Below are 27,851 nucleotides of genomic sequence, written 5' to 3'. Positions count from 1 at the left end.
GCAAGATATTCAATTAAAATAAGAATTTATTTGTAGTTATTTGCACATTGTTTACACAGCAAGTCATTACCATTTTGAATAACGTTGACAATGTTAATTAGTTTTGAAAAACATGTCAATCAGCTAATCAAGTTTTTATCACGAGAAAGTGCCCCTCATATACAAGCGCTTTGTGCCAACTGCTTTTCATAAAATCAATGCTTACAAGTGTGTATAAAATCCACGAAAAAATGTGAACAAGAGAAAGGACAAAGGTTCTATCACGTCACCGACCAGTCAATAAACCAATTAACGCTTGCTTTTCCCTCTCTTTCTTCTTCACGGTCTCCAAGTTTCGCTGCTTCCATGAACTTTTGCGCAACTTTATGGGTCGCGAGCCCACGTACCGACCTGAAACACAATAACTCAATTAAATGATCAAACAGTAAAATATTAGTCATTTATTAATCACTCATTCGACTTTATTTAAAAAATCCTGAGTTGTCAACAGATATATAATGTTTTAATACAGTTCGAAGGAAAAAACAAATATTTTACTACAAAAAATCAACTTTAATCATCTATAAAAAGTCAAATAATTGAAGTATAAAATAAATGATATGCGACATTGTGGATAATAGTTTATAGTTTACGAATTGTTAGAAAATTGGAAGTCAACGAATGCTCGAGTAGGGCATGTGCTTTTCGTCAACGTGCTTTCTCTATCGACGGTCAAGTGAGTATCTCTAGGGGATCATAAACACAGAAAAGGGCGATACTGACGAAGGCGTCCTCACGGCTAAAAGACGGTCGAAAGATCATTCTTATGCAAGCAGTCGTCGTGACTGGCAAAGGCCACTAATGAACCGAGCATAGTTTTGCTATTAGCATAAACGCCTGCAGATTCATTTCTTGTGACCGCTCATCACGCCGATCCTGATTTACCTTTACAGAATTAACAAAAGTTTTTTATTTCAGATCTCTCAGTTTTTGTTTATTGTGGCGACCAACAATTCATGTTTTACTTTACATGAAGAGAACTAGCACTTGTTGCTACATGAACGACTTCCGTGAGTGAGGTGCGAATGAAATGTGTTTAGGTTTAGGTAAATGTCGAAGAGTTCGTGTGACTGTTTAGATTGAGTGTAGGGATGGGCGATTCTGAATCGATTTTTTAGAAGATCGATCTTTTAGGTACGATTTTTCCGGTGAATCGATTTTAACTATTCCGATTCAAGATCGATATGAGAATCGATTTTTCTGTGAAAATCGGCCATCCCTAATTGAGTGTCGAGTATCAGAGGTCTCGGAGAATGCGTGGTGTAGTTTAGGACCAGGGATGCAAGGCTTGGGTGTATAATGATGGTATGAATCTTTAAAAGAATGAAGAGCGTATGTGCTTAGGATCAATTGTTAATTGCAAATAAAAATTGAAAAATAAAATACTGATACTTACACGTATATTGTCCCAAAAATACTGAATTTTTTATTTGCTAATTAGCTATGAAAAAATTGCTAAAGACGTTACTAATTTTTTGACACCCAAGGGTACTGTCCCCTACTAAGGTGGGCAAGTGTTTGAAAGTTTAAAAAAGATTTCATTTTTTTCTTATATATTTACATAGGCTGGCATTTTAAGAATATTTTAAAAGAAATCGTATGAAAAAATTGGAAGAATTAGCGACGTTATAGAGTTTTGAATGAAACGGTACAGCTAGCTCCACACCTTTTCCAGGGGTTTAAACGCGTTTTTTTCGAACATACATATTTTAATACGGTGACCTTGATAATTTGAGCCACGTTCGATTAATCGACTTCAACCTTTGCACGCAGATTCATTATAAGATTTTCCATCTGGCAACCAAGGCTTTTTCCGATACGATTCCTCGTTTTTTAATTATAAAAAAAACAAAGTTAATTTTTTTTCCGAAATAACCGTACTTTTTCTTTAGCATGTCACTATTCTTTTATTTTCCAGAATTTTGAAAATGCCCTTAAGTATCAAATTGCTATTAACAGATAGCGATTAAACGTTTAATACAGCACTGTTTCATGTTTTCATTTTTTCATTCTGTTTCATTTAAAATACAGGTAATTTTAGGGTCTCCATTCAGGAAAAATCGCGCCAGAAAAATCTATATGATTGTTGAAAGTATAGTTTTTAACCCAACTTTTTTTTTCAAAGAATCAAAGCGAAATAAAAAGGAAACAAAATACAAGGTGCCGTTGAGGTGTAATAAAATGAAAAAACGCACCTATTCTATAGTGGTTTAAACGGATGTTCACCCTTAAATTGATTTTATTGGTGTATATCTAGAGGGGGAAATCTGTCTTTATCTAGAAATCTCTAATTCACATGTACTTTCAACACACGTGAAATTAACATATCCGTGTTTGATTCCGTGTAGTGTTTAGTACACGGGTACACGGACTGTACTACACGGATCCTGAAATACCCAGGTACACGGACACAGAACTATGTACACAGGTAGGTATATGTACGTGTATCGTGCATCGAAATTCGAAATACATGGATACACGTATATCGCAATTGTTACGTACGGAGAATATCTTCTGCCACTCTCCCAAATATTCGAGTCTTTGCCTGTTGAAAGAAAACGCTCTAGCACTTTCATTTTTCGTAATCTTAATGGGAGCGCGACTCCCAGTAGCTGGGTAGCAACCACGACGCTGTACTATCTGTGAGAAATTTTCTTATATAGAAATTTCTAACGAATCCTCACTCATTTTTCGGCCTATACAAACCCAGAAATTTTAGCCCTAACAGATTCAGAACAGTACCGTCACGTTGACAGTCAAGTTCGTTAGAATTGGTTGCTATTTAGTTAGATCGGGCTAAAGTTGCCTTTCGAATCTACAGTTTAACCTCATGGAATCCGCGAGTCGGCATAAATTCTATCTGGCAATTTCTATGGCCACTCTATTCTATAATCCTCTCAATTTCTATATCCACTCTCTAAGTTCCTGCTTCGCCAGTGAATTAACACCGAGCTTTAATGCTAGTGTCGGATTTTAATATCCGACACTTTACGCGACAGCACTACACTATACACCTGTACGTAAAGACTGATTTTAGAATATACTAAAGTATTTATTACAATTTGACTAGATTGCTTTCAAATCTATAATTACTATAAGCGATCCCATTCATATTCACATCAGATTCGTCTGCATGCCCTTACTTCCAAAGTAAACTGTATCCAACCTAGTGGCTCCTCGATTTATTCAAATTCGACTACAAAAGTTAACCTATCCAGCAGCTGTCTGATTTTACATCAAATTCGTCTGCATCCTAGAGCAACTTGTAACACCAGGTTCGTCTGTACACTGTCCAACCTCCTTACAGCACCCTGATTTTGCATCAGGTTCGTCTGTTTGAACTTGTCAACCTCCTCAACAGCACCTCAATTTATTTTGAGTTCGTCTGTGGAACTGATCCTAGTGATTCTTTCATTTCACATCATATGCGTCCACGAAACTCACTCCTGCAGCTCACTAATTACAGATCAGTTTCGTCCGCAAGCACAGCTATCCTCAGAGGCTCCCTGACTGTACATTAGGTTCGTTCTCGTCTACAATAATCCTAATGGCTCACTGGTCTCGTATCAGTTTTGTCCATTGTACCAATTAACGCTTCAACCACTATATTTTTTGAAAGTATATCTATCCTTACCGACCTCTCGCGCTGCTCGTGTCCCATCTCGTAATACAGTATTCATTACTAAGTATGTATTAACATACTGACATTCCATTTTGTGTAGGAGAAGAAGTAGATGCGAAATGTGTAATAGAATTTTGCATAAAGAAATATTGTAAATACTTGAACACATAATGAAAACATACAAAAAGACTGAAGATAATTTATCATATATTTTTTTTTTAGTAAAAATTTAAAGAAGGTAAGAAAAAATCTGCATTTAGTATTCCTTGCGCCGACTTATGGATACGCTTATTTTATGAAACAGATTATAAAATATACACAGTACACCGTGTAGTGCAGTCCGTGTATTTCGATATACATGCACCCGTGTAGTACACACTTCAAGGATTCAAACAAAGACATTTTAATTTCACGTGTATCTTGAATACATGTACAGAGTCGGGATCTCTATCCTTAATTTATTAAGAATCAAGCAGTGGAACACAATTGTGACACACAAGATTAGTTATTTTTCATAATATTGTACAATAGAAAATAGAAAATCTATCACAAAGTATTTTTGGAGAATAGAAGGTTTATTTTTTATAAAAAATGTTGGAAAAGAAAATAAAAACTAGAAATCTATATAGCCCAAATTGACTAGAAAAAAATTAGAAATAGAATTTTACAGTTAAATATAAAAATAGAATTTTAAAGTTAAAGAGAGGTGCATTAAATTATAAAAATTTCTTGATGTCTAATAAATGCTACGAAGTGTAAACAATACATTTTAACAATTTTAATTTACACTTTTACAGTGTTGGAAAATGTGACCATTTTTTTTCTAAGAAAAGCTAAACCTCATCAAACAGAATATTATTTAAAGACGATATCGTCCTTTTAAAAGAATCCTGCATTGAGACGACAGAAATTATAAACACGAATATACTTATGTAAACGTATATAAAACGACATAATGCTGATATTTTTAAACAATAATAATTTGTGCAGTAAAATGAAATAAATATTAACAGAATTTCACTAAATTCTTCGATCCAATTACGGAACTTCATTTCGGACGAATGCAGAACTAACAGAGTGTTTGCATCGTAAGCAGAAACCTTTATCAAATACAGTAGAACTTCATAGTACGAACACTTTGATGTTCAAACAATTTGAAATTCAAACAAAAAATTGGAGGGAAACCTTTCTTTAAAATTCGAATAAGAGCTCAAAAGTAGAACAAAAAATTCCACGTACTTTAAGTAGTGGAAATCATAATAATAATAAAATCCTAATGAACCATACCCCTCCACCATTGAATTCCAAACTAAAACTATTAATTGATTAATTAGTGTACAGTATTTTTTATGTATTGTAAATTATTATAAATATACAAATTTAATTACTGATTTTATCATTAGGTATTTATTCAAATATTCATTTAAAACCTATCGATATCAAATAATTATAAAAACTAATATGATGTTAATTGGAATAGAGAAACGAAGCATGGTATATATTTTTAACATTCATTTTACAGTCTCATATTTTAAATGAGAACAGTAATAAAAATATATCATGTAGAGTCTACCAGACTCCATGTCAATAGTTAAAAGTTAAAATGTTATGTATTGTATCAATTCTGGGGAGTTTGTAACAGATTAATTCAATTTACAGAAATTTCAAATAGGAAAGTTTCACTAAAAAATGGAGTAACTTGAAGTCGAACCGTATCCTGGAATGAATTGTGTTCGAATTTCGAGATTCCATTGCATGATAGTACCATGAAACGCATCGGAACTCACTCTGCAGTATAACGAAACCGTTAATAAAATATTACAAGTATTAAAAAACCTGTATACATTATTGATTCTTTTCAAATACTAATAATTACAAAAATAGATCAGACTTTCTCAAACTTTTATGAGGCAAAACCCACTTTCAAAAATTGTCATTTCTCGCCACCCACTCACTTGGCAGAATAAAGTTTTCTATAACTTCAACTCCCTTTGAGTAGTATTTAATACTCCATATTCCCACATCTCCCCTATCCACCGATCAAAGTTTTTGAAACTTTAATACTATCAATGCCGAATTTCATGAAATTCCGATAATCAAATCCAAAAATAAAAGTAAAATAAACGTCAACGCACTCATACAAAGTTTAATCATTGAATTTTTCGGTATTTTTTGACAAAGGGGACCTTAAAATGTCCAAAAATTCAAAAAACAAGGGAATCAAAATTTGATCGAAATTCCTTTTCCTTTGTTATATTAATTGTAGGTATAATAATCGGAAATATAAAAATCAATAAGTATTAATCACATCAATAAAGGAGCTACGAACATTCTGCATCAATAAAAGAAAATTCTTCTATTTTCTATAGGTACTTCTGAGATGAATTCCTCATTACTTGTGTAATAAGGAAACATCTTGAATCGTCCAGAGAGAGACAAATAAACCCGAAGTTCAGCGGTTTTCACAAAAAACAAATTATCTGACGTACCCTCGCCAAAATCTTGGCAGAAGGGTGATATCGGCCAATATAGCCTGCGGATATTCAAAGCGAAGTCCTTCAGGACTCGATTGATTGTTTTGTTGGAGTATCTTGAGCCCACGCATCATTGGATACGTTTCCCTCCTCATCGAACCTCAGCGATGGACTTTCGCAAGTAGAGAATTGGAAAAAGGATAATAAAATTTTCTTGGTGGACATTGGGTTCGTGATTGGCATAAACTAGCGCTGATCTTTTCAAAAACTTAATTATAAACTGTGTGACGTACAATGTTCGTCAAAAGTATTTGGATACTTCATAAACATGAAATAATAGTAGTAAAATGTAACTTAAATCTGTAAAATAATCTTTCAAAGCAATCCTCGTTAGCTTCGTATGGGATAAAAAAAAGACTAAAATAAACAGTTATCTTTCGTTTTTAAAAAAATTCTGTTCGAACTCATATGCTTTATTTAAAAGATTATCCGCTCTTGTGGTGTTTTTTAGAAGAAAATGTTATTATTAGGACCTTTTTTAGAGAGTTTTTTTTGTAGAGTAGGTATTTTAGAATCTTTATAACAAAAGTCCCATTAAAACAAATTATTTTAGAATGTTTATTAAAGAAGGTCCCATAAGGTAAATAAAATATATGAAACAATTACTATAAAAGACAGAAAAATAATAAAATAATAAATGATAAATGAAAATAATAACAACGAAACCTGTCAAGAAGAACAACTAAATAATATTTTTTTGTAACTTAAATAAACTACTGAAATGCATTGAAACTCTACGATACAATATACAGGGCATAAAGAATATATGTAATAATATTTTAAAGGGTGGTAGAAGAACTCAAATGGAACAAAAAATATCCTCCCTTTTGCGCTACCTCTTACACTTTAACTTTTATAAAGCTTTAAAACTCCGAGATGTTTATAGGAAATGAATCTCTAGATGAACTCGTATAGCTTTAATTTTTTTTTGTGATGTTCGTGAGTAGCTAGCGAATCTTTGTGCATCAAACTTGGGTAGATATGATTTGAAATGTAAAGAAAAACATAATATTGTAACTAATGAATAATTCAGTTATTTTTATTTTGACGTTAACTATAATATTAACTACATGTTAACTTTAAAGTATTATTATTGAAAAATAGATGCAAGTTGGACATTTTATGTTCCATTTGAGCTCCCCTGCCACCTTTCAAAATATTACCACGTATATTGTTTACACCTTGTATAATATATGTATTTCCATAATAGAATATACATCAATGTATTAGCATACAATTTAATTTTTACTACTCAGCGTGGTAGTATTATAACGAGTGTCTCCCACACTGCGCTTACACTACTCACTGAATAGTATGCAGTATTTGTAACAATAATTGAGAACTTTTTTAATATCGATGAACTGCTTCTGATCCAGAGGAATTTTAACTTGTACATATTATAAGTTCTATTTAGACTAAAACCTTTATTTTTAAGAACTTTCTTTTATCTATTTCTTATCGAGAACTGTGTGATATATGTGAGAACTATGTTTAAACCAGTTCCAATGGCCCATGTTTGAAATAAAACCCATTAAGAAGTTCCATAACTGTTTCGATCCCAGGAATAAACAAATTAAAAATAGAAAATTACTCGTTTTATAATTTAACTATAATAGACTGAAATCAAATACACAATTTGTCTACATGTTTCCTGTGACTGCATACTACCGCTGCAATTCAATCACGGTAATCTTTCTATGAGATTTTTAATTGTTTCTAAATCTAAGCGAATTTCGTTTCAAGTATTTTGGAAACACTTTCACATATCTTTATCTTGTAACGAGATAATTTCACTAACAAGAAGTAGGTTTAACCTTTCTTTATTACATTTTAAACGAACTAATTTATAGGTATACGAATATCTATTTTATTATATTATGATATTTTACTTCACCTGCAATACATAATAATAACAAACAATGAAATCATGACCCTATAGGTTCTTCTATTTGAACTTTAAATGATATTCTGTCAGAATATAGCAAGTACGTATCCGGATACTTTTTCACGACAGTGTATAAACAGTTTTAGAGTATTTTTTATCAAATTTGTACGAATAGACAAAGTGCAAGTTAACGAATATTAGATCAAGATTCAGATCATATAGGACGTCAAACCATAGGGCATTTCTACCACACTAAGGGTACAAAATATTTTTAAATCTGTGACAAATTGATCAAAGTTCAACTACATTTTTTAAAATTGCATCCTTATGTTATAGTGATAGCCACATTTTGTTATACTAGGAGCCATATTTCGCCTATCAGAAATAATTGAGGGCTGTAGCCTCCATTGAGATGATGTTTTATACAGGTTGTTCAACACAATAAGTGTTAGAAAGTTTGAAGGGTGATTTTGCATGGCAAAAGTTCAAAAATACAGTATAACGAAACTGAGTTTGTGTCTTTGTTTCAAAGTTATTAATTGCTCTTAAAATACTAGAAATTCGGATAAATCTGTCTGATCTAAGACTTATTCTACTGCCAGTTTACATTCAAGTCAGACGTAGCGATGTTAGCAGATACGTATGTACGTTTGTATAAACACATTTGTATGTAAAAAGGGCTGAAAAATATATTTCTTAGAAAATAGATGTATTATAAAGTAATTTTAGTAATATGAACCCAGGAGTCGCAGCAAATGTTTAAAAAAGCCATATGTAGCTCGATCATTATTATTATATTACCTAAGTATATACATATTTATACACAATAAAAATATTTATTACTTTTTCATTAGTTGGTCTTAATTGATCTGATTCAAGATGTTGAGTTTTTGTGCATATAAAATATTTTTCGTATGTGGAATAATAAAGCTTCTTGTTTATTGATTCATGTAAAATCTTCGCTTGTTAGTTTTATAATTCCTGAGACTTAAAAAAAATCGGTATTTACTTTTAGATAATAAAATGAAAAATATTTCAGATGTTATCTTTTTTATATTTTTCAGCTTATCAAACAAACTCCAATATCTAACCCCAAATTGACAAATGATTCTGGATTATTGAATGACAGTATGTGTACCTAGGAGACCTGTAGCTAGGTACACTGTAGTCAGTCGAGACGAGCGTAGGAAAAATAATATTTACAAGCCATTGTGTAACCTTTAAAGTAAATGAAAGATACCTCGGCACATGCAGCATTTGTTGTTTGTTTATAAACAATATAAAATGCATACAGTTGCATACAGGGTGGACAAAATTTAGGTGATAATTTTACATTAAAATATCGTAATCTAAGAACATACAGATATGGATACTGAGTTTGTTAAGAGAACAACTAAATTTTTCTCATTAAGAAATAAATACATGAATTAAAGATTACTTTCTAGTAATTAATCATTTTATATTTTTGATTACATTAGTAAACTAATCAAGTCAAAAATAAGTCAATCATTAAAATAAATTGAAAAATTTAATAAATAAAAAATAAATGGATTCGGAATTAAAAACAACAAGTTTAAGGGTCAATGCAATTTCAAATCGATACAATTTTAGTCGTTAACGTTATTTATGTGATGTGCCAATGTTATCCTGCAACTAGGTTAATTAACATGTCTTAAAAGAACTAAGAACATACTTTTATGTGTTGTCACGCTCGTAGTAGAATATTGAGAGATGTAATGTTGTAATAAAACAGATACAAACGCTTCAATTTTTGTACTATACATACATATGTATATACGAAATATTAAAAAAATCTGTTAATATTATTTGGCGATACTGTTAACATAAACTTGTTAAATGCAAAAACATGAGTTTATCGGTCGAAGATCGAATTTTTTTTATACAAATGAAATATCTGTGCAAGAAATATATAATAGAAACATTGAAAAAGTGGTCATCCGTTACAAAAATATTGGTCAACTGACATCAATTCAAACAATTGAAAATATCGAAAAATTATCGCTATAATTAACACTGTCTAATCAATAGTGATCAATATTTTAAGGAAGGGGAATATGTTGAAAGTTTGATAGACTGATTTTCTTTTAAGTGTTTAAATCAAATTTTACTGTCCATCCTGTATATAAGTTAATTTAATAACGGTCTATAACCACTCTGATTGCTTTATTGCTCACAAACAATCTTCAGTGAAGATAATAAACACATTTTGTTACACAAAATATGAATTAAACTGAACTATAAAATGAAACCGATCCTTTGAAGTTCTAGTAATTTTTTAAAACCAAAGATTTATTTTTTAAATTCTGTCAGTTAAAATTAAAAAGTATTATAAATAGTCTAAAGCCATGAAGTGAAAATTACCAATTCGAGCTTTTCAATTATTACGAAAAGTACATAACTAGTCAACAAATTCATTACTCATTAATCTTTTATTTTGCTTTCTATTAGAAGAAAACTAATTATCGTTTAAAATCACTCGAGTCCTTTCAAATCTTTAATAGCCTTTCATTTATCGAAGAAATTATTCTAGTCAATAAATTCTCAATTTATTTGTGCGATATCCAAAAAAACAATAGCCTAGTTAAGAATGTTAAACAATAAATTAAAGCAGTAAACAAAGATTACCAAAAAAAGTAGCGTCTAAGTAATTATTTTTAGAACTTTAAGACATGGTAGGACATAAAATAAAGTAAATCACAATTCAGTTTTCTTCTGCAACTACTGTTAGTAAAAACAAAAAACCTTGTTTATATAAATCAAATCTGTTTTCAAAGCCGACGAGGCTGAAAATAAATAAATGTATGTATTTCTTTTTCTAAGAATTTCATTATTAATTAACACTAAACTGATGTACTACTAATATTATAACATAATCTAATTGAATTACTAGATTATTAACCTCTATAAATTATTCATGAATATTTTTCATAACAAATAATAACAATTAGGATGGTATAAATGCTTTGAGATGCAGTACAGAATTCGGCTCGTATTTCTAATAGGCAAAATATCCATGGCTCCTAAATAGGACAAAGTTTGGCTACATGACCACCATTGGTGTATGAAATGTTATCATTAAATTTAAACTCATAAGAGCTACTGATTTCGAGGGTAGAAAAATAAAGAGATTATAATAGATATTTGATGTAATAAATAACACCGATTGAATTCCCTGCAAACTGCAACAATACTGTAAGACCTGAAAATGTGCTGTTCAAGCGATCAGGTATGGTTTAAAAACATACTACATTAATAAAAACAAAAGAAAGAAAGGAATGGAATATGAATGAAACAGCACTGATAAGAGGCAAGCTGTAAACAGGAATTCATAATTTATCAAGAGTTTAATCAGAGCACAACTTTGAACCCCAAAGCGGAAGTATATTAACACGGAAAAAGAGGACTTAATACAGCTTGACTGCGGGGTCCAGAACTGTAAAAAGTTCAATTATTTTATCTAGTAAAATTAATTAATTTCTTGTCCTTTCCTATTTTTTGGATCTAAAATGATCCTTTCAATTTTTCGGAATAAATACTCACGACCTTTACATTATTTTCGATAAAAACTTGTCCAAGCTTACTTTGCGGTTATAAAATTCGAACAGTGCAATCCTTTACTGTTTTTCTAAAAGAAAGTACTTTAGCAAACAAAGATGTACTAATAACGGCAAGCCTTTCCAAGAAGCAATTTAATAACGCACTTTAATTGATCAATATACTTAACTCCTTAACATTGGGATATTTTTTTTAACCTCTTCCATCGAAGTAAGAAACTTTATTCAGTTGAATATAATGCGTCAGAATAGCTTTAGAATATAACACTTCAGTAGCTACATTAAAATTATAGGAAACACAAATGTCGGTAATTGAAATTAAAAAATTTCTTTAATTTATAGTGAATATTGTCTACATTTTTCAATTTTACGTAACAACGGATAACGAGACAAAAGAAGTTCTCTGATTGGATTAAATTCAATATACTGCATCAGAATAATTTCAAAAGACAAAAATTCGATAATTAAATTATGGATTATACGATATACAGGTTGCGCTATATTATATTAAAACTAATTCTATACTTTATATTAAATATCAGTCAAATTCCAATTTTTGAAATAACTGTGAACGTTAAAGTGGAAAATGTTTTCCCATATTAAGAGCAACTTTGTATAGGTTGATAACTTAAAAAATAATGAATAGAATTTTCAGGAATATACATATAACTATTACAGAAGTCTACATTGGCAGGCATTTTTAAAAAAGAAACTCTCCACAAAATTGAAAATTACCATTTTTTGTTCATATAAATACATGTATACAAAACATTCCACATTACATATACTTGTGAACCAATGGATTATCCCGTTGATAAATAAATAAATATATCTATTAACACATCGATTCAGTGAGAAAGAAGAGTTCAAAAAAGACCATGTACAGTAACCGCATTATTAGAACATAAAAGATGGTTAAAGTTTACACAAAAATTAATTGTCCTCATACCAGCAGACCATCAAGCACATCATATTTAACATTTCCATCTCTGACAGATACACGCAGAGAGAAGCAAAGATAAAAGCAAAGATAAAAAATGAATGAAAGAATTTGAAAAGTGTATTGTTCTCGACAAATCGGCTATCGAAATGCAGTGCAACGCAGAATCTGATTTGGGACTAAAAGTCGCGAGCTAAAAATATCCTTGGGGGTGCATCAATGACAGAATACTTCTATCTTGAAGAAAGGAAATAGCGAGCCGAGGCGCACGACCTCGGAAGAATCATGAGACCTCCCGTCTCTCTCGCGATCGCCCACGTCTTACTTTCCATCGTCTTTTGGGACGACCGTAGTTAATAGGTGTCATATGCACCTATTAACCAACCCGTAGGAAAATTCAACGGTTCTTGCCCCGCAACGGAAGCTATATTTATCCTAGATACCGTATGCCACTCGTAGAAGGTTCACCGCGACCCACGCAACAACGTTATTTTATCACTGTTATCGGTAAGATCGAGGAACTTTAATTAAATGCACTTTCATCATCTTACGCACGTAAATGTAGACTGCTTGCGCGAGATTTGACGTTTATATTATAATATAATATATTAGGCACTTTCTGTATTTCATCTTATTATTATTATTAGAGTAATTACTATACAGTATTTGTTAGTTATTAGCTTGTAATTCAGTACGAGAAACGTTTGTAAGAGATGTTTTCTGAAGTTGGTTTCTGCTTTGAAGAACTTATTTCTACAGTGAAACCTCGAAATTCAAACAATTCGAAACGTGAACAAAAACTTCAAAGTTGAGCAAAGTATTACGCGTCTCTTTAAATGGTGGAAATACTAGTAATATTATAATACTGATAATAATAAAATATTAATAAACCACGACCCACCACTAGTGGATTCCAGACTAAAACTATTAATTGATTAATTTTTCTACAGTATTTTTTATGTATGTATTATTATAAATGAAAGCATTTATTTATAATACTTGTATTATCATAAGCTAATTACTAATATGGTCTTTTGAAATAGGCTTTAAAATGTATCATATTGCATCAATTTCGGGAATCTAAAACGTATTAATTCAATTTACATTATTTCAAAGAGGAAAATTTCACTTGATAATTAAACAATTTAAAAGTCGAACCGTCTCCTGAAACGAATTGTGCACGAATTTTAAGGTTTCACTAAAGAATATATTTTATATTCTAAAATATTTAAATATTTTAATATTTTACTGAAGAATAAAATGAGAAAATAATTTCGAAACAAGAGGTATAATGATGACTGTGGTCAAAAAAGAAAGAAAATCCTAAATATTAATTTTAGTTATATTGAAAATTAAATTGTAGCAATTGTGTAGCTATGTAACCAAACTATATGAAGAGTAAGTTTTATAATGCACATGAAAATATTAAGTCATCCCTTAAGTAATGCCGCTTCCTGTTTTACATTTCAACTCAAAGAATTAAGAATCCTTCGAAAATAACACTACGAACTAATTCCTTGAAATATAAAATTATTTTCGAAAGCATTCTTATAGTTGGTGAATATTTTGTAAGGATGGCGCAACTATATTACTTATTTAAAAAACGATGTTTTAATGACTTGAATAATTCTCTCTTCATTAACAAAAGAGATTACTTTTCTTTAAACTTTAAAACACAGGAGTTATTAAAACAAAATAATTGTATTATAGTGAAACAATGGCAGATAAAATGTCGATAATGAAGCTAATGTCACAGATCAGCTGTGTAATTTTAGTCATTGCGAGTGCAAGGTTACACCCAGGATAACGATGAATGTCGAATCACCAGGTACCTCAAACAGTCACTCATATATCCGTTCAATGGGTCATCATCTCTGTGACATTACCTTGCATATTAAATATGCCATTAATGCAACCGTGAATGTATTACTGCTAAATCCGTCTATTTTCCGTTACTATCCCTTTTAGAGCAAGAACATTGGTATCAGACAAAATACGGAAAATGCAAGTATATTAAATTCTAGTTCTTTATAATAGGAAAACATTTTATTATTATTAATTGTCTTATAATAGTTTTATAAAAAATATATATAACTATATATTCATGTAATTACATACTAATTTGTATTAATTTCTGTAATAAGGTAAATTTACAAATAAATGAATTCTATATTACGACGTAAACAAATCTAACATTAACACCTTTTGGGATAAAACAGATTAAGATACAATTTATCGCAGTATGCTGTCTCATGAATCAGTTTCGAAACACGACCAAATTATCTTCTAACGTCTCGAAGATTTATTTTCTCGCTTTAGTAAACATACCTCATCTTCCTCTTATTTCTTTTTGACATTATATTTTCATCATCATCATCATCGTCATCGTCATTCGTATCACCCACTCACGAATTCCTTCCTAAATTCCGCGAAGAGTTCGTGGAATTTAGGTACGAGATTGACAATGAAACTTCATAGATAACTCAAAAACCGATCAAAAAATAGCAACTGTACCAAATTCTTCAGAATTTCAACTTCTTCTCTCATGATCGAAGACTTTACCACGTCCGATGACCAGTTTTATTAGAAACTAAATATCATATCTTGGATCAGCGGTGACCTATAGGTTATGGTGTTAGACCACCTTGATTATGTCTAAAAATAGATAGTGTTTGGCAATTTTTTTCATAGGTAATTAACTCAGTAATAAATTCCGCTATTTTTAGCGATGTTAATGTGCTTTTTAACTTTCTTTCCTAATCTTTTAAAAGTAAAAAGTTTATAAAATAGCGGAGATATTCGCTATTTCCCAAACCTCTTCTGGATAACTGGCCGCCATTGCCGGTAAGAACTCAAACATCTAAAATGCAGAATTCTTCATGATTCGTAAACTAGAATTTATTATCTACAAGGTTGCATACAATTTTTCTGAGATCACAAATACTTATTGAATTATAAATTTTTAAAATTACTTTTTTTAACAGCAGAAAACGATTTGTTTGACTGAAGCTGTTTCTACAATTTTTTAAATTTCTCAAAAATCCTTCGCTACATAGTAAATAATATATTCTAGTTTACGAATCATAAAGAAACTTTCATTTTAGACGTTTCAGAAGAAGTTTCAGAAATAACAAGTATCTCCGCCATTTTGAAACTTTGTACTTTTAAAAAATTGGAAAATAAAGCTAAAAGATATATTAGTATCATTAAAAAAAAAAACAAAATTTTTCACTGAGTTAATTGCTTACGAAGAAAATCCCCGAACATTAGCTATTTTTAGACATGATCGAAATTGTCTACCCCTTAATTATTTCCAATGACTTTGTTGTTGTTCGTCGTAAAAACGGTTCCACGACAGACAATTTTGCAAGAAGAGAACAAAGGAAGATTCGTAAGCGCGTTAAAGCACGATGAGTATATGGGTAACGTCAGCGACAAGTGGCACGTCGAGAATTCGGTCAGACGCAACAAGTAGTTCAAGCACACCAAGGACCCGACATGTAGCTACTCAAGTAGTATCTGTGAGGATCGATTTTTAACACATTGCAACTTCGTTCTTTACGTCGTGTGAAATGCGTTTTATTACATGTTTCATTCTCAACCCTTTCTTTCCTTACGTGGCCATAGTCGAACTATATTATAAATAATTGTATGATTAACAGTTGAACTATAGCCATATGCTATAGTCGAAATCGAAATCTTATTTAAGCTCTTTATTTGTCACTGTTAAGAGACACAGTAAGGAATATAATGAGGAGTTGAATGTTTTGAAAATGTTATTTTTATAAAGCCCATATTTAACATGCAAAGTGCTGAAAATATAAATATTTCTTCGTAATCATCAAATAAATTGAGGAAGAAAGGGTTAAATTAGACATGGATAATTTCTTCATTTCTAGGGAGTGTGATATCACTATGAAAGTGGTGGAGACGATGGTTCACAAAAAAAATGTCGTGAAAGTAGAAATATAATGCAAGCAATTTATATTTTGAATAATTTTTGTTAGAACGTAATTTTTAACGTAATTAAAATTAAGGACGAATATGAACTAGAATATACGTGAATGAGTAACGGTGTATGGGTATTGAATATGTTTATAATACAAATCATGCTAAAGGATTTGATACTAGAATTTCAAATGTACAGGTTGGTAATTCTGTGTACAGATATTCTGGCGCAAGATGATGATAACTAATGAACCGGCTTAGTTCCAAATATAATCTTCATCCCTGAACTATAATTTAAATCTTTTCATGTTAACTGCTTAATGATCGCGTATAACATATGTAATTAGATAAGTTTTCAAAGGAATTAACATGAATTAAAAAATCTCTAACATCTCTACTGAGCTCAGAAACTCATTTTCATTACTCTTCTAGAACAATAGAGATTACACAATTAATGATTTTGCCGTAAAATACATATATAACCAGATTTTAAAAATAATTTTATAATACATTCTAATTGTTACTGAATTAATTTTATTTTTATGATATGATGCAAACAAATTATATGATGGACTACTGTGTAATTTGATAGAAATGTGTCAAGACCTGAGAATTTATCTAAACTTACATAGTTTTACATTTAATTGTATATTGTATTCATTTGTTCACATATTTTAATCTTATTTTTGAAAAGATAATTTTATCTTTTTATTAAAATATAATTAATTTATTCCATTGTTCACCTCGCGAAATTGATCAGATCAGCTTCCGAGATGCTCACATGACTCTCTAAACTACATCTATGTTTCCAAGCCAAAATGACCTAACAAGTCATATTCAGTAGAAGTTTTCAATTTCAATATTTTCTTATGGACTTGTGTGTTCTTGAACCCTTATTTTTAAGTAAAAAAAATTGTTATAATAGTCGAACAACAGGTGGTTTTGCAGGCACTTAGTTAGGTCAAAATGTCGACGGACAGTTAATGTTCTTCCTTCCTTCTGAAAATATAAATTCTATATTCTATTCTAAACTCGAACTTTTTGAAGATGAGATATACATCGTTTTGCCTTACACATGTATGAACTGCTCATTGATCAAATCGATTAATTCCACAAAGCAAAAATATTCATATTTATCTTAAATATAAGAAATTAAGCATAAATCAAGTGCTACGACATTAAAATTTAAAAAAATTCAAGAAGTGGAGTTAATCACTTTGGCCTGTAAATGGTTCATATGTGCCAATAATTATGAAAGTGATCTCGGTAAAAAATTTTAAAAAGTTGAATTTATCACTTATTTTATGCTGTAAATTGATGCAATACTAAATAAGTGATAAATTCAAATTTCTGCAATTTTTGATTTTAACTACCTTCATAATTACTCGCACATGTGTAGTGTAGCTAAACCTCAAAGCAACTCAAAAGAACGTATATCGCCATCCAGAATAAAGACACGCGACACCATCATCGCGCCATTAAACGCTAAAATGAATGGAGCCAACTCCCACGCGTTCAACCACCTACTTCAAAGTCACCCTGTATAATATACGAACGCCTTGAGAGACAATATGTTTATTTTGTAATCGAGCGTGTCCCTCGGTCTGCAATAAATATATCGACAGAAATATGCGTGCTATTTCACAGCGCCGCGTGGTCACTCTGGATCGCACAACTCGTGCGTATGACTCTGATTCATCCCGGGCACAAAACAGAAATGATCCAGGAGCGATGCAGCCGCCCGATCGATGACGATCCCGATGACGAAGACGATGACGATCACGATTTCCGGGCGTTACAACGATAATGAGAATAACGAGGATTGAGGAGGCGATAACAGGCCTACTATAAGGCTTTCGACGATGACGAGGACGACGAAGAGGTCGAAGAGCAGGAACGAAGGAACGGCGTGCTGATAATCGAAGACAAGGTCCCCGATTGGCTCTTTCGCACCATGGTGGAGGAGTTACGGGGGAAGAACGCCTCGGGTAGGGGTTGTTGAATGAGTACCGGGACAACGGACGTCGCGACGCACTCCGTCGCAGCCACCCTGACGGGCAACGGATGTCCGAGTGCTTCGGTAGTTGCCCAACGAACCGACGAGGAACTAGGAACTGATCACGAACGCTCCTTCGAGAACCGAAACGAAGCGAAAAGGACGACGAAACGAATCTGGCGGTCGCGACCGTTTCAACGGTGAGTCTTCATATTATCGATCACGTTCAATTCGAGATCTAAGCACCTGACGATCGACGGAGAAGTGGTTTTTGTTTCTGACAGAAATACACAAACGACTTGACAGATTGCACGTCTTGCAGAAATGTGGAAGACTGACTGGAGGTTTTGTTTCATTTCATTTATGTACTGTCGGGTTATGAACCCTTTGGTATGAAGAGTTATAAAGTTATTGGTTGTATAGTTATTTTATTACTGGATGCGTTTGCGTTAAGATGTCTTTTGATTGATTTTGAAACACTGAGTCGTTGAGTACATTTGACTGGGGTAGTTATCCGTATTTCTGTGTCTGCGCCTGTTTCTGTAATTTCAGATTAAAATCAGTTATGAAAAAAGAATTTTTACACGCAAAGTGAGGAATTTATTTAGGACTACTTACTAATATGTATGATTAGAATAAGGATTACACTTTTAATAGAAGTTCTTCTTTTATAAATGATTTTAATCAAGAAATGGGTACGCGCACAGAAATATGGACCAGTACCTTAAGTCAGTTTCAACAGTTTTCGCGTTATCCTGAATTTTAAGATGGGATGATGAAAAGGTTTAAAGGATAAGGTTCTAACGTGTTTCTAATCGTTTCGATTCATTGTTAAATTAAGTTTTCATTATTTCTGATAAAGACATGGAAAATTAGTCCTCGCTTAAAAAATTGTTTTTCTTTTTTTTTAAATATTTTTCGGGCCATTCAATCTTAAAATGTACCATAGCAGAAACTTGTTAACCCTATAGTGGCACTCCCCAAGAACTTTTTTAACTTTGAATTAGTACGACGGGATTTACTTGAAAAGTTCATTTCAGAATTGTTCGTTAATATTTTATTTATGTAGCTTTGAATTGGATACCCAGAGGTATTTGAATATTCTTTTTTAAAGTCGTTAAAATGCTTGCATGTACAGAAAGTAGTCTAGTCTCTAGAGAGTAGTCAATGTGTCAAAATAGAATTTAATAGTAGAATACAAAATATTCTATTAATTAGTAAAAACTCAGATTAAACAAAATTGAAGCAACACAGATAGAACATTAATGCAAAGACTTATGTAATAATACAAGATACTACCAATTAAATAACGACTTAATAAACAGGACCTCAACAAGTAGTTATCTTACATCTGACAGTAAAATTTCTCTCAAAACAAAAAAACGTTTTCGCATGAACCCTTGTAATTATTTTTGTATTTGAAAATATTTATCTGTAAATTTGGTGAGTGATATTCGATATCAATATTTAAGGTTTAGTTTTTCCTTACGATATTTCAATTTGCATATCATCAAATACATCATCAAACATATATTCTCCCGTCAACAATGTCTAAATAATAGTTTACTATAGTAAACATTATTTGGATGGATTAGAATAATTTGCAACGTCATGGACTAAATGATAAAACGTATTGTTCTCTTTGTAACCATCTTAAACAAGGGACAATACTGGATTAGATACATTCAAGAAATTCCTTTAAAATAATCATTGTACAAACGGCTAGTGGATCTTAAAAAGTGCAGGAAACAGAAAAGGATTTTACATCGATGTAAAGTAAAATCCTTGTACATGACCACTTTTCATTTGAGGAAAACAGAAACCGTACGATTGTTTTCGTACAACCACCTCCGTGAGCGGTATTCAGTACACACAACCGTATCCTATGCAGTAAATAAATAAATAAAATAAATATAAAAATGAAATATGAAACGTCTGTTTCTTATAAAGTGGTTTTGCAAAAGAGAATGATTTGAAAATATACGATACAATTTTTTTGTAATCTCCCCCGTTTCCGAGAAATGTGAGTTTAAACTTCAACCAAGTACAAGTGCACCGAAGTATAGTCTTAGCTGCATGGGGGATGCACGAGAGCAAGAGAAATACTTGCTCATAGTCAGATTACAACTCTACGAAAACTGATTGTATTATTTCCTTGTGTCTCTTATCACGTTGATTGTCGCGTTAAATTTATTAACAAATCTATCACATTAACAGTAATTCCAACTTAAAACAAAATTGTTTCTAATTCATTTTCGTATTTATCCTACAGTGCTACACTTCTTCCAAAGCTGTCGTGTTGTTACCCATATATGCGTGACATGGCAGTTAACATGTTAACCGCATCAAACTATCTTCGGTGTACCTCTACTTAGTTGAATTTCAAATATTTCATTTAGATTCACTTCTGATTAATCAGTTCTAATTTACTTAGAATCATAACCATTGAATTTATATAAGTTATGAGACAACTTGTAACTAACAAATATACTATTACAACCATGTAATATTACATAACAACAGGAATAATATTTAATAATAAGAAAAGCGCAATAATAAGCATAAAAGACTTGCTTGACAGATTTACTTTTAGATCTCTTTTTACATGGTGGAAATGGATTGTGTAAAAAATTACATGAACATTAATTTACAACAAAGTGTAAAATTTGTGTTTTATAATTATAGTAAAATAACGTTGCGGAAACTATATAAAAAATAACTTAAAATATGAAAATACATTTTATTCATTTTATAGTATAGCGATTTCATTTTTTTACTACTGGAACAAAATCACTTTCATCGCTTGAAATTTCTTCTATCTTATCATTTTGTGTCAATTGTGACGACTACTGTTTCGTTTTCCTTTCTTTAAAATTATTTAAAGTATGTATGTAAAAGTAAATAAAAACAAAACTGTATAAATGTGAATAAAACGTGTTAAAAAAATTTTGTACAAAAAATACCGTGTAAAAAGAGACCCAAGTGCATTTTTGTTTTAATGCCAAAAAATAGCATTAGCGCTTATTACGACTATTACTCATATTACATTTATGAATACAATTGAATCCCTCTGTAGAATTACAGTTCAATTTCTTCTTACACAAAATTTATTGCGATTTTCCCTTGATCACAGTTGGAATAAAATTAAAATATTCACGTAGTACGTAAATAAGAAACTATTTCATAAAAAGAAATGCAGTAACGCACCTAATAAAAGATGAATCATAAACGAGGAATACTATTAAATTATGGTCCCTATCAGAAGTTTCCTCTGCCAATTCAATTTCTTGAATATTCTCTCATTTCAATAATTTGAAAGTGATATGCAAAAATTATAAAACATTGTTTCGTCGAGAAAACACCTCAAAAGCGGGAAAAAAATATTAATATTTTGAACAGAAATTTACAGAAATTCTCGTTATGAAATTAGTCGGATGGTGTGAATAATAATATTGAGAACTGACGAAGCAAATTTCCAATGATTATTCTGGGTTTGACATTACAGACTAACGTGTCTATCGACAATCGGAAATTAGAAAATTAAAGGCTCCGTGTAACAGCCAATAATGATTCACTTTCCTTTGCAATTAGTGCTGCAAATCCTGTTTCAATATAGATAATTATGATATTACCAACAATTTGTCTCAGTAACAAAACTGCAGGGCCAAACATTAAATTAGACTTGATATGAAAATAACTAATCAAGTAATATATATACAGGTATAATAGACAAATAATAAAAGGAACATATACAATAGTATTTAATATATTTATAGTATATTATTTACTATAATCATTATTTCATGTACCTATTTACAAATATCATTTATAAAGTTAATTTGCAGTGAATTTTAAGTTAATATTAATCATGTCTAGTTATTCAATTTCGTAACACTTGCAATATGGCTAAAATAATTTGTTACAAACAAAAACGAATCTTTTTTTAATACATTCGTTTAAGGAACTTTTATGCAGATACTATTAATATTTAAATAGTTATTTAAAATTCTTCAAGTAACAGCCAACTATGGCCAAATGCAACTAAAAAAAATTAGTTCATAAACTAATGGCATTACCGTCGGAAGGGGGTTTTTCAATTTGCATATTATGTCGCTTAATATATGCCATGCATATCATTCCATCGTTTCTATGGTTAGTTTCCATGATTGTTCCGAAATTATTCTTGTATAGAGAAAACCCATAATTCTACTAATTAGAATAGCATATGTTGTAGAAAAGAGATATCAAAAGAGAAAATTTCCTTTACAAGATACATTTATCTCTTCTTTTTTCCTTTTCTCGCTTGCATTATTAAATGATGCACTGTACGAGATATACGATTGAGTTTACATTTGGGACTAAATGGCTACCAATATGAAGCGATTACGTGCCTATATTAAAAAGCGTATGGTTCCTATATCCATAAAAGGTTAATAAGCAATAATGCTTTCGATACAAACGAAAATTTTTGGAAGAGATTTTTAACTAATATATACTACAAACCTGTTTTTGCTTATATATTTTTTAATTATTATTACTACTCTAATTAGCTTATATACTTTCTCGCAATAAATTGATATTATACTGTTCAAAATACATTATATATTTAATGTGTAAAAAAATATTTCAAACGATTAAAATACTTGAAATATGTCACGTAGTAAAAATCTTTTTTTAATTGTTGTAAACGTATTATATATATTGATAATACCTTTTCTGAACCTTATAAACACTAGAAACAGTAAATTTATAAATATTACTGACTTATGTAATAAATAATAACTTAGAAGACTACGTTCAAACAATGTAGTAATTTTAAATAATTTAATGTTTTTTTAATTTTAACAATTGAAGCAGTCTTGTGGAATGTTGTCTAAGCAGAAAAACTTTTAAATTTTGTTTTTTGTTAAAAAAGTTTTCTAAGCGGTATATACTTTCATTATTTACAAAGATAGAAAATTTTTACAATTTTCACACTTACTCTACTTTCCATAAGAATTTCAATTCTGCTTACTAGAATATTCTACTCATAATGGATTATTATTATTATTATTATTATTATTATTATTATTATTATTATTGTTGTTGTTATTGTTGTTATTATTATTATTATTATTATTAATGAATATATACTATATAGTATATGGTAATTAACATTACGTTTACTTCATACATCAGATCAGTTCAATAACCCGCAATCGATCAACGTACCTCGGGAATCGTTTCCATGCTATTGTTAAAGAAACCGCGATCTTTTTTTAACACAGCCCCATTCCGTAGTCACTAAAATTGGCAAGTATGTATGTATCATCATACTAAATTTAGCAGGAATGCAATATAAATAGTCGTGCCCATTACAGAAATTTCTCGAAAACGTAAACAGTATGCTTGGCCTGTCGTCGAATAGAGAATTTGTGATCATCAAAAATTATCACTGTGTCATCCATGTCAACTAGCACCACCCACATTTTAATTAAATTCATAGATACTCTATTGCATCTCATCCATAATATCAAGACTAATGACGAAATCAAACTTAATATATACTTATGAATATTAGTGAACGCAGTACTTAAAGTTTACTTAATTAAAATCGAATAATAATTATGAAGACAATCTTTTTATTTTGTATATTAAGCATTATGTGGTTGACATTAAAATCTGGCACAAATATATTGAAAATTTGAAAATATACTGTATATCAAATACTTCATCAAAAAAGGCTGGTCTTAAGAAATTGAAATAAAGTCCATTAAACTTGGATTCTATCAATAGACATTAATCTTACCTTTCAAAGTAGTCATAATAAAATGTAGCACATCCTACCAAATTTAATACAGTCTGTCATTTATTACGTGTATGTTTTCATCGTTAATCTCATGTATTCAAAGTTAATACTTTTATAGAATTGAGGAAGAGGAAAAGAAGAAACAACGCGCTGCTATATCAAGACTACGAATCGTTTCACAGAAACTGAAACGTTGAACGAATACGAGACACATATCGAGCGAAGAAAACTCAGAACGAAAAACGTTAAAAAAATGTTGTTTACAACTATTACTTTTATGTCTACATTCAACATTCTATGGGCCTCTTGTCTAGCTGTGCCCTTAATGGATTTCAAAAACACGTTGGAACCAAATGTGTTAGATGCTATGGCTACATCGGCGTGTTCACCTAATGAAGAATGTTGGGAATGGTTGCCAATACAAGATATTCGTGAAAATGCTATAACCATGCCAAAAAATCTACCAATACAAAGGTATTTTATTCTTTTCATTCATATGTAATGAGATTTTATCCAATTAAACTTTGTTAAATGTATAATATTTTTATGAATATATTAGAATACCAATTCGACGAGAAGCATCAAACATAGACCAAAATACAATAATAAAATCATGGAACGATAATACACCAGCAGAAGATGGAAAAATTTATCCTTTACCTCCAGCTACTAAACAAATTGGACCTAGGCTATCAAAAAAGGATGTACTTATGTCTCGTAGCTGGAGTGCAGGCGGAATGCCATTTTCTGTTCTCTACATGAGTCCACATGGTTCTCGTGGAAGTCATTCTGGTAAGCAAATACTAAGCGAAAATTGTAGCTGAATGCAAGAATTCATTATTAGGTAGATATTTAAACAGATACTGTATATAATTTAAGGTGCACAACAAGAAGTAGAAAGGGCAACAGAAAGTTCACCACCGCCTGTTGGACATCATAATTATCGCATTGCATTACGCAACGGAGGTTCTTCCCAACCGAGGAGGCAATATTCAATAATACCACAATTGTTTATATCGTATGGATGGGGGCCATTTGGCAAATAAAAACCTATCATTTAAAGACTATAATATGAATGGAATATTGATCTCATAATTTTAATAAAATCACATATTAATGTTCTTATTAATTATTTTAGATAACTGTTGTCTTCATCAAATATATATTTATGTTTATTTAATTATAGACACTCGTTACGTTCTAAACACTTTCTTTCAAATTTAATCCATGAATAGTTTCTTTAATTTTTGGAAAACCGACGCTTCTAATTGCGAGTGATAAAAGTCAGTGACAAGCGTTATGTAGACCAAAATACAATGAACCGAAAATTAATACATTGGCTACCATGTAATCTCACTGGCGATCTGTGCTTTCAAATCACACTTTTTTTTTAAATTAATTAAATAACTAATAATACATTAAAGCTAATATACAGTAAATGCATACTTGCATTACGAAATATTGTTTCCTTTAGTAATATATGTTGCATAAATAAAAAGTATGAAGAACATGAAAAAATCAGGTGGTAATCAATGTATTAAACTACATATTCACTATGTATAAATAAATATTTTAGATAATGTCAAAATATAAAATTCTAGTCCAAAAAGAACCGTTTACTTTCATTCCCTGAGAACAACTTTTTAAATTTAATTTAAACATTTATCCCGCCTTAAAAATACTACTTCATTATATGTAAAATCATAATTTATTCCTTTCTCTTTTTAATTAATTTGAAAATATATAATAAATTTTTTCCATACTAAAAATTTATTTCTTGATATATTGTTTCAATGAAAATCAATTTCCCTTTATTTATAGTATGTTCTATAATAAACAATCTCAAGTGAAACTATCAAAATAGAAATTATTTCTTGACTTACCATTCATTTCTTTCATTGCTTTAATGAAATCTTGTGGATCCTTGAATGATACGAATCCAAATCCTTTAGTTTTATTTGTCCTTTTATCTCTAACTACCTTTGCTTTCTGAAAACTTGGATATTTGCCAAAGACTCTGACCAACATCTCATCTGTTACATCATTTCCTAAGTCTCCACAGAATATTCGGAAATCATCTAAACAAGTTAAATAAAACGAAAACGTTATGAAGTTTATCTAGCAGAAAATGAAAGCTATGAATAGTGTAAATGTAGTTAAATTATTAACCTTCATCCCACTCTAATAAGGAAGGGTCTTCCCATATTTGTCCACCAGCCATTCTTACAATTTTCTTATTTTTTTTTCCTTTTCCCTTTGGATGAGTTTCTTCTGCACTGGCATTGGCCATGATAGAACTGGCCTTACCTTGACTGATCGCTAACTCTGCTGCTGTACTAACACCTTTCACTTTTGGCTTTTTTTTGCTGTCATCTTCTGGGATCTTTGTATTGATAATCTGTTCAATAATTTCTGGATGAATCATTGGTGCTGACGTAGATTCATATGTTTTTGGAGTAGCAGTTAAACACGGGTCCACCATATTTGGTAGATATGGATTACTTATCTGTGCAGGTGACGAATAAGTTGTAATAGGGGGAACCGTACCTGCATCAGAAAAATATTTGCATTAATAGACAACTTTATTTGTACCTATACAATCGCTAGAGTTACCGCTATAGGTTTTAAATATACAGGTATTTTATAAATAATTACCTTGTCTTGCTACTTGTTGAGGGATCAACATTGGTGGTGGAGGTGGTGGTGGCGGTGGTGGTGGTGGAGGAGGTGGAAAACCAATCATTGGAGGAAATGCTAACGTAGCTGCAGCAGCAGCAACAACTGGCGTTGGTAGTTCATGTTGTTCCAACTGTCTAGCTACTTGATTATATGTATTTGCACCAATTACAGGCCTTACCATGGGAGTTACTAATTGACTACCAATTTCAGCTTCGAACCTAAAAATTAGTTTAAACTTACAATTACTGAAAATCATGTACTTCAAATATAATTTATCATACCATTACCTGTATCTACATTTGTATTATTTTACTTGCTTCGTTTAATTTACTAAGTGAATTATAAATAACATAATATTTTCAGAAATATAAATAAGCTAGTTAATAAATACATGTTGAAAAAAAGACATTAATTTGAGAAAACAGCAAAATAGAAAGCTCATAAAGGTTAGAATATTTGGATGGTTTTAAACTATTCGGTACCTGTTCATTTCATCTTCCATTTGACGTAATTTATCGTCCATTTTGATATCTTTAGTTTTTTTAACTTCCTCAATAATTTAACTGTATACTTATTAATTAATAGATTATTTATTAGTAATTAAAACTACGGAGCACATCAGATATAGCTTACGCTCTGAAGTTATTTAATGATTCTCAGTTCTACCAATATGAACGAGACAAAATACAGTTTCAAACTTCACCTACTATGAAAATATAAAAATATATTTATTCGTTTTAAATAATTCTACAAATATATTTATAATCTTTACGTTGCGAACGTATTAGAAAAATTATAATAAACAGTTCATGTACATTTATAATTCGTCCATTATAAAATTGTTT

General features: G+C 30.7%; 2 protein-coding genes across 2 annotated transcripts; one reads left to right on the top strand and one right to left on the bottom strand.

Annotated features, from left to right (window-relative positions):
* Window positions 1-8: 8 nt before the first annotated feature.
* On the bottom strand, window positions 9-27,640 carry LOC143185622 (uncharacterized). The gene is made up of 5 exons (XM_076388787.1): window positions 27,489-27,640; window positions 26,983-27,224; window positions 26,497-26,874; window positions 26,211-26,405; window positions 9-390 (listed from the first exon to the last, which is right to left on the bottom strand). The coding sequence occupies exons 1-5, from the start codon at window positions 27,527-27,529 to the stop codon at window positions 266-268; spliced, it is 981 nt and encodes a 326-aa protein (XP_076244902.1). The 5' UTR covers window positions 27,530-27,640; the 3' UTR covers window positions 9-265.
* LOC143185750 (uncharacterized) lies at window positions 18,278-25,909 on the top strand. Its single transcript, XM_076388988.1, has 4 exons — window positions 18,278-18,739; window positions 24,446-24,801; window positions 24,887-25,119; window positions 25,207-25,909. Exons 2-4 carry the CDS (start codon window positions 24,581-24,583, stop codon window positions 25,371-25,373), a joined length of 621 nt encoding a protein of 206 aa, XP_076245103.1. The 5' UTR covers window positions 18,278-18,739; window positions 24,446-24,580; the 3' UTR covers window positions 25,374-25,909.
* Window positions 27,641-27,851: the final 211 nt, after the last annotated feature.

Source organism: Calliopsis andreniformis, chromosome 12 (genome assembly GCF_051401765.1).
Source record: "Calliopsis andreniformis isolate RMS-2024a chromosome 12, iyCalAndr_principal, whole genome shotgun sequence".
Classification (NCBI taxonomy): Eukaryota; Metazoa; Arthropoda; class Insecta; order Hymenoptera; family Andrenidae; genus Calliopsis; species Calliopsis andreniformis.
The sequence above is the reverse complement of the archived record's forward strand: the minus strand, read 5'-3'. Positions and strand labels throughout refer to the sequence as shown.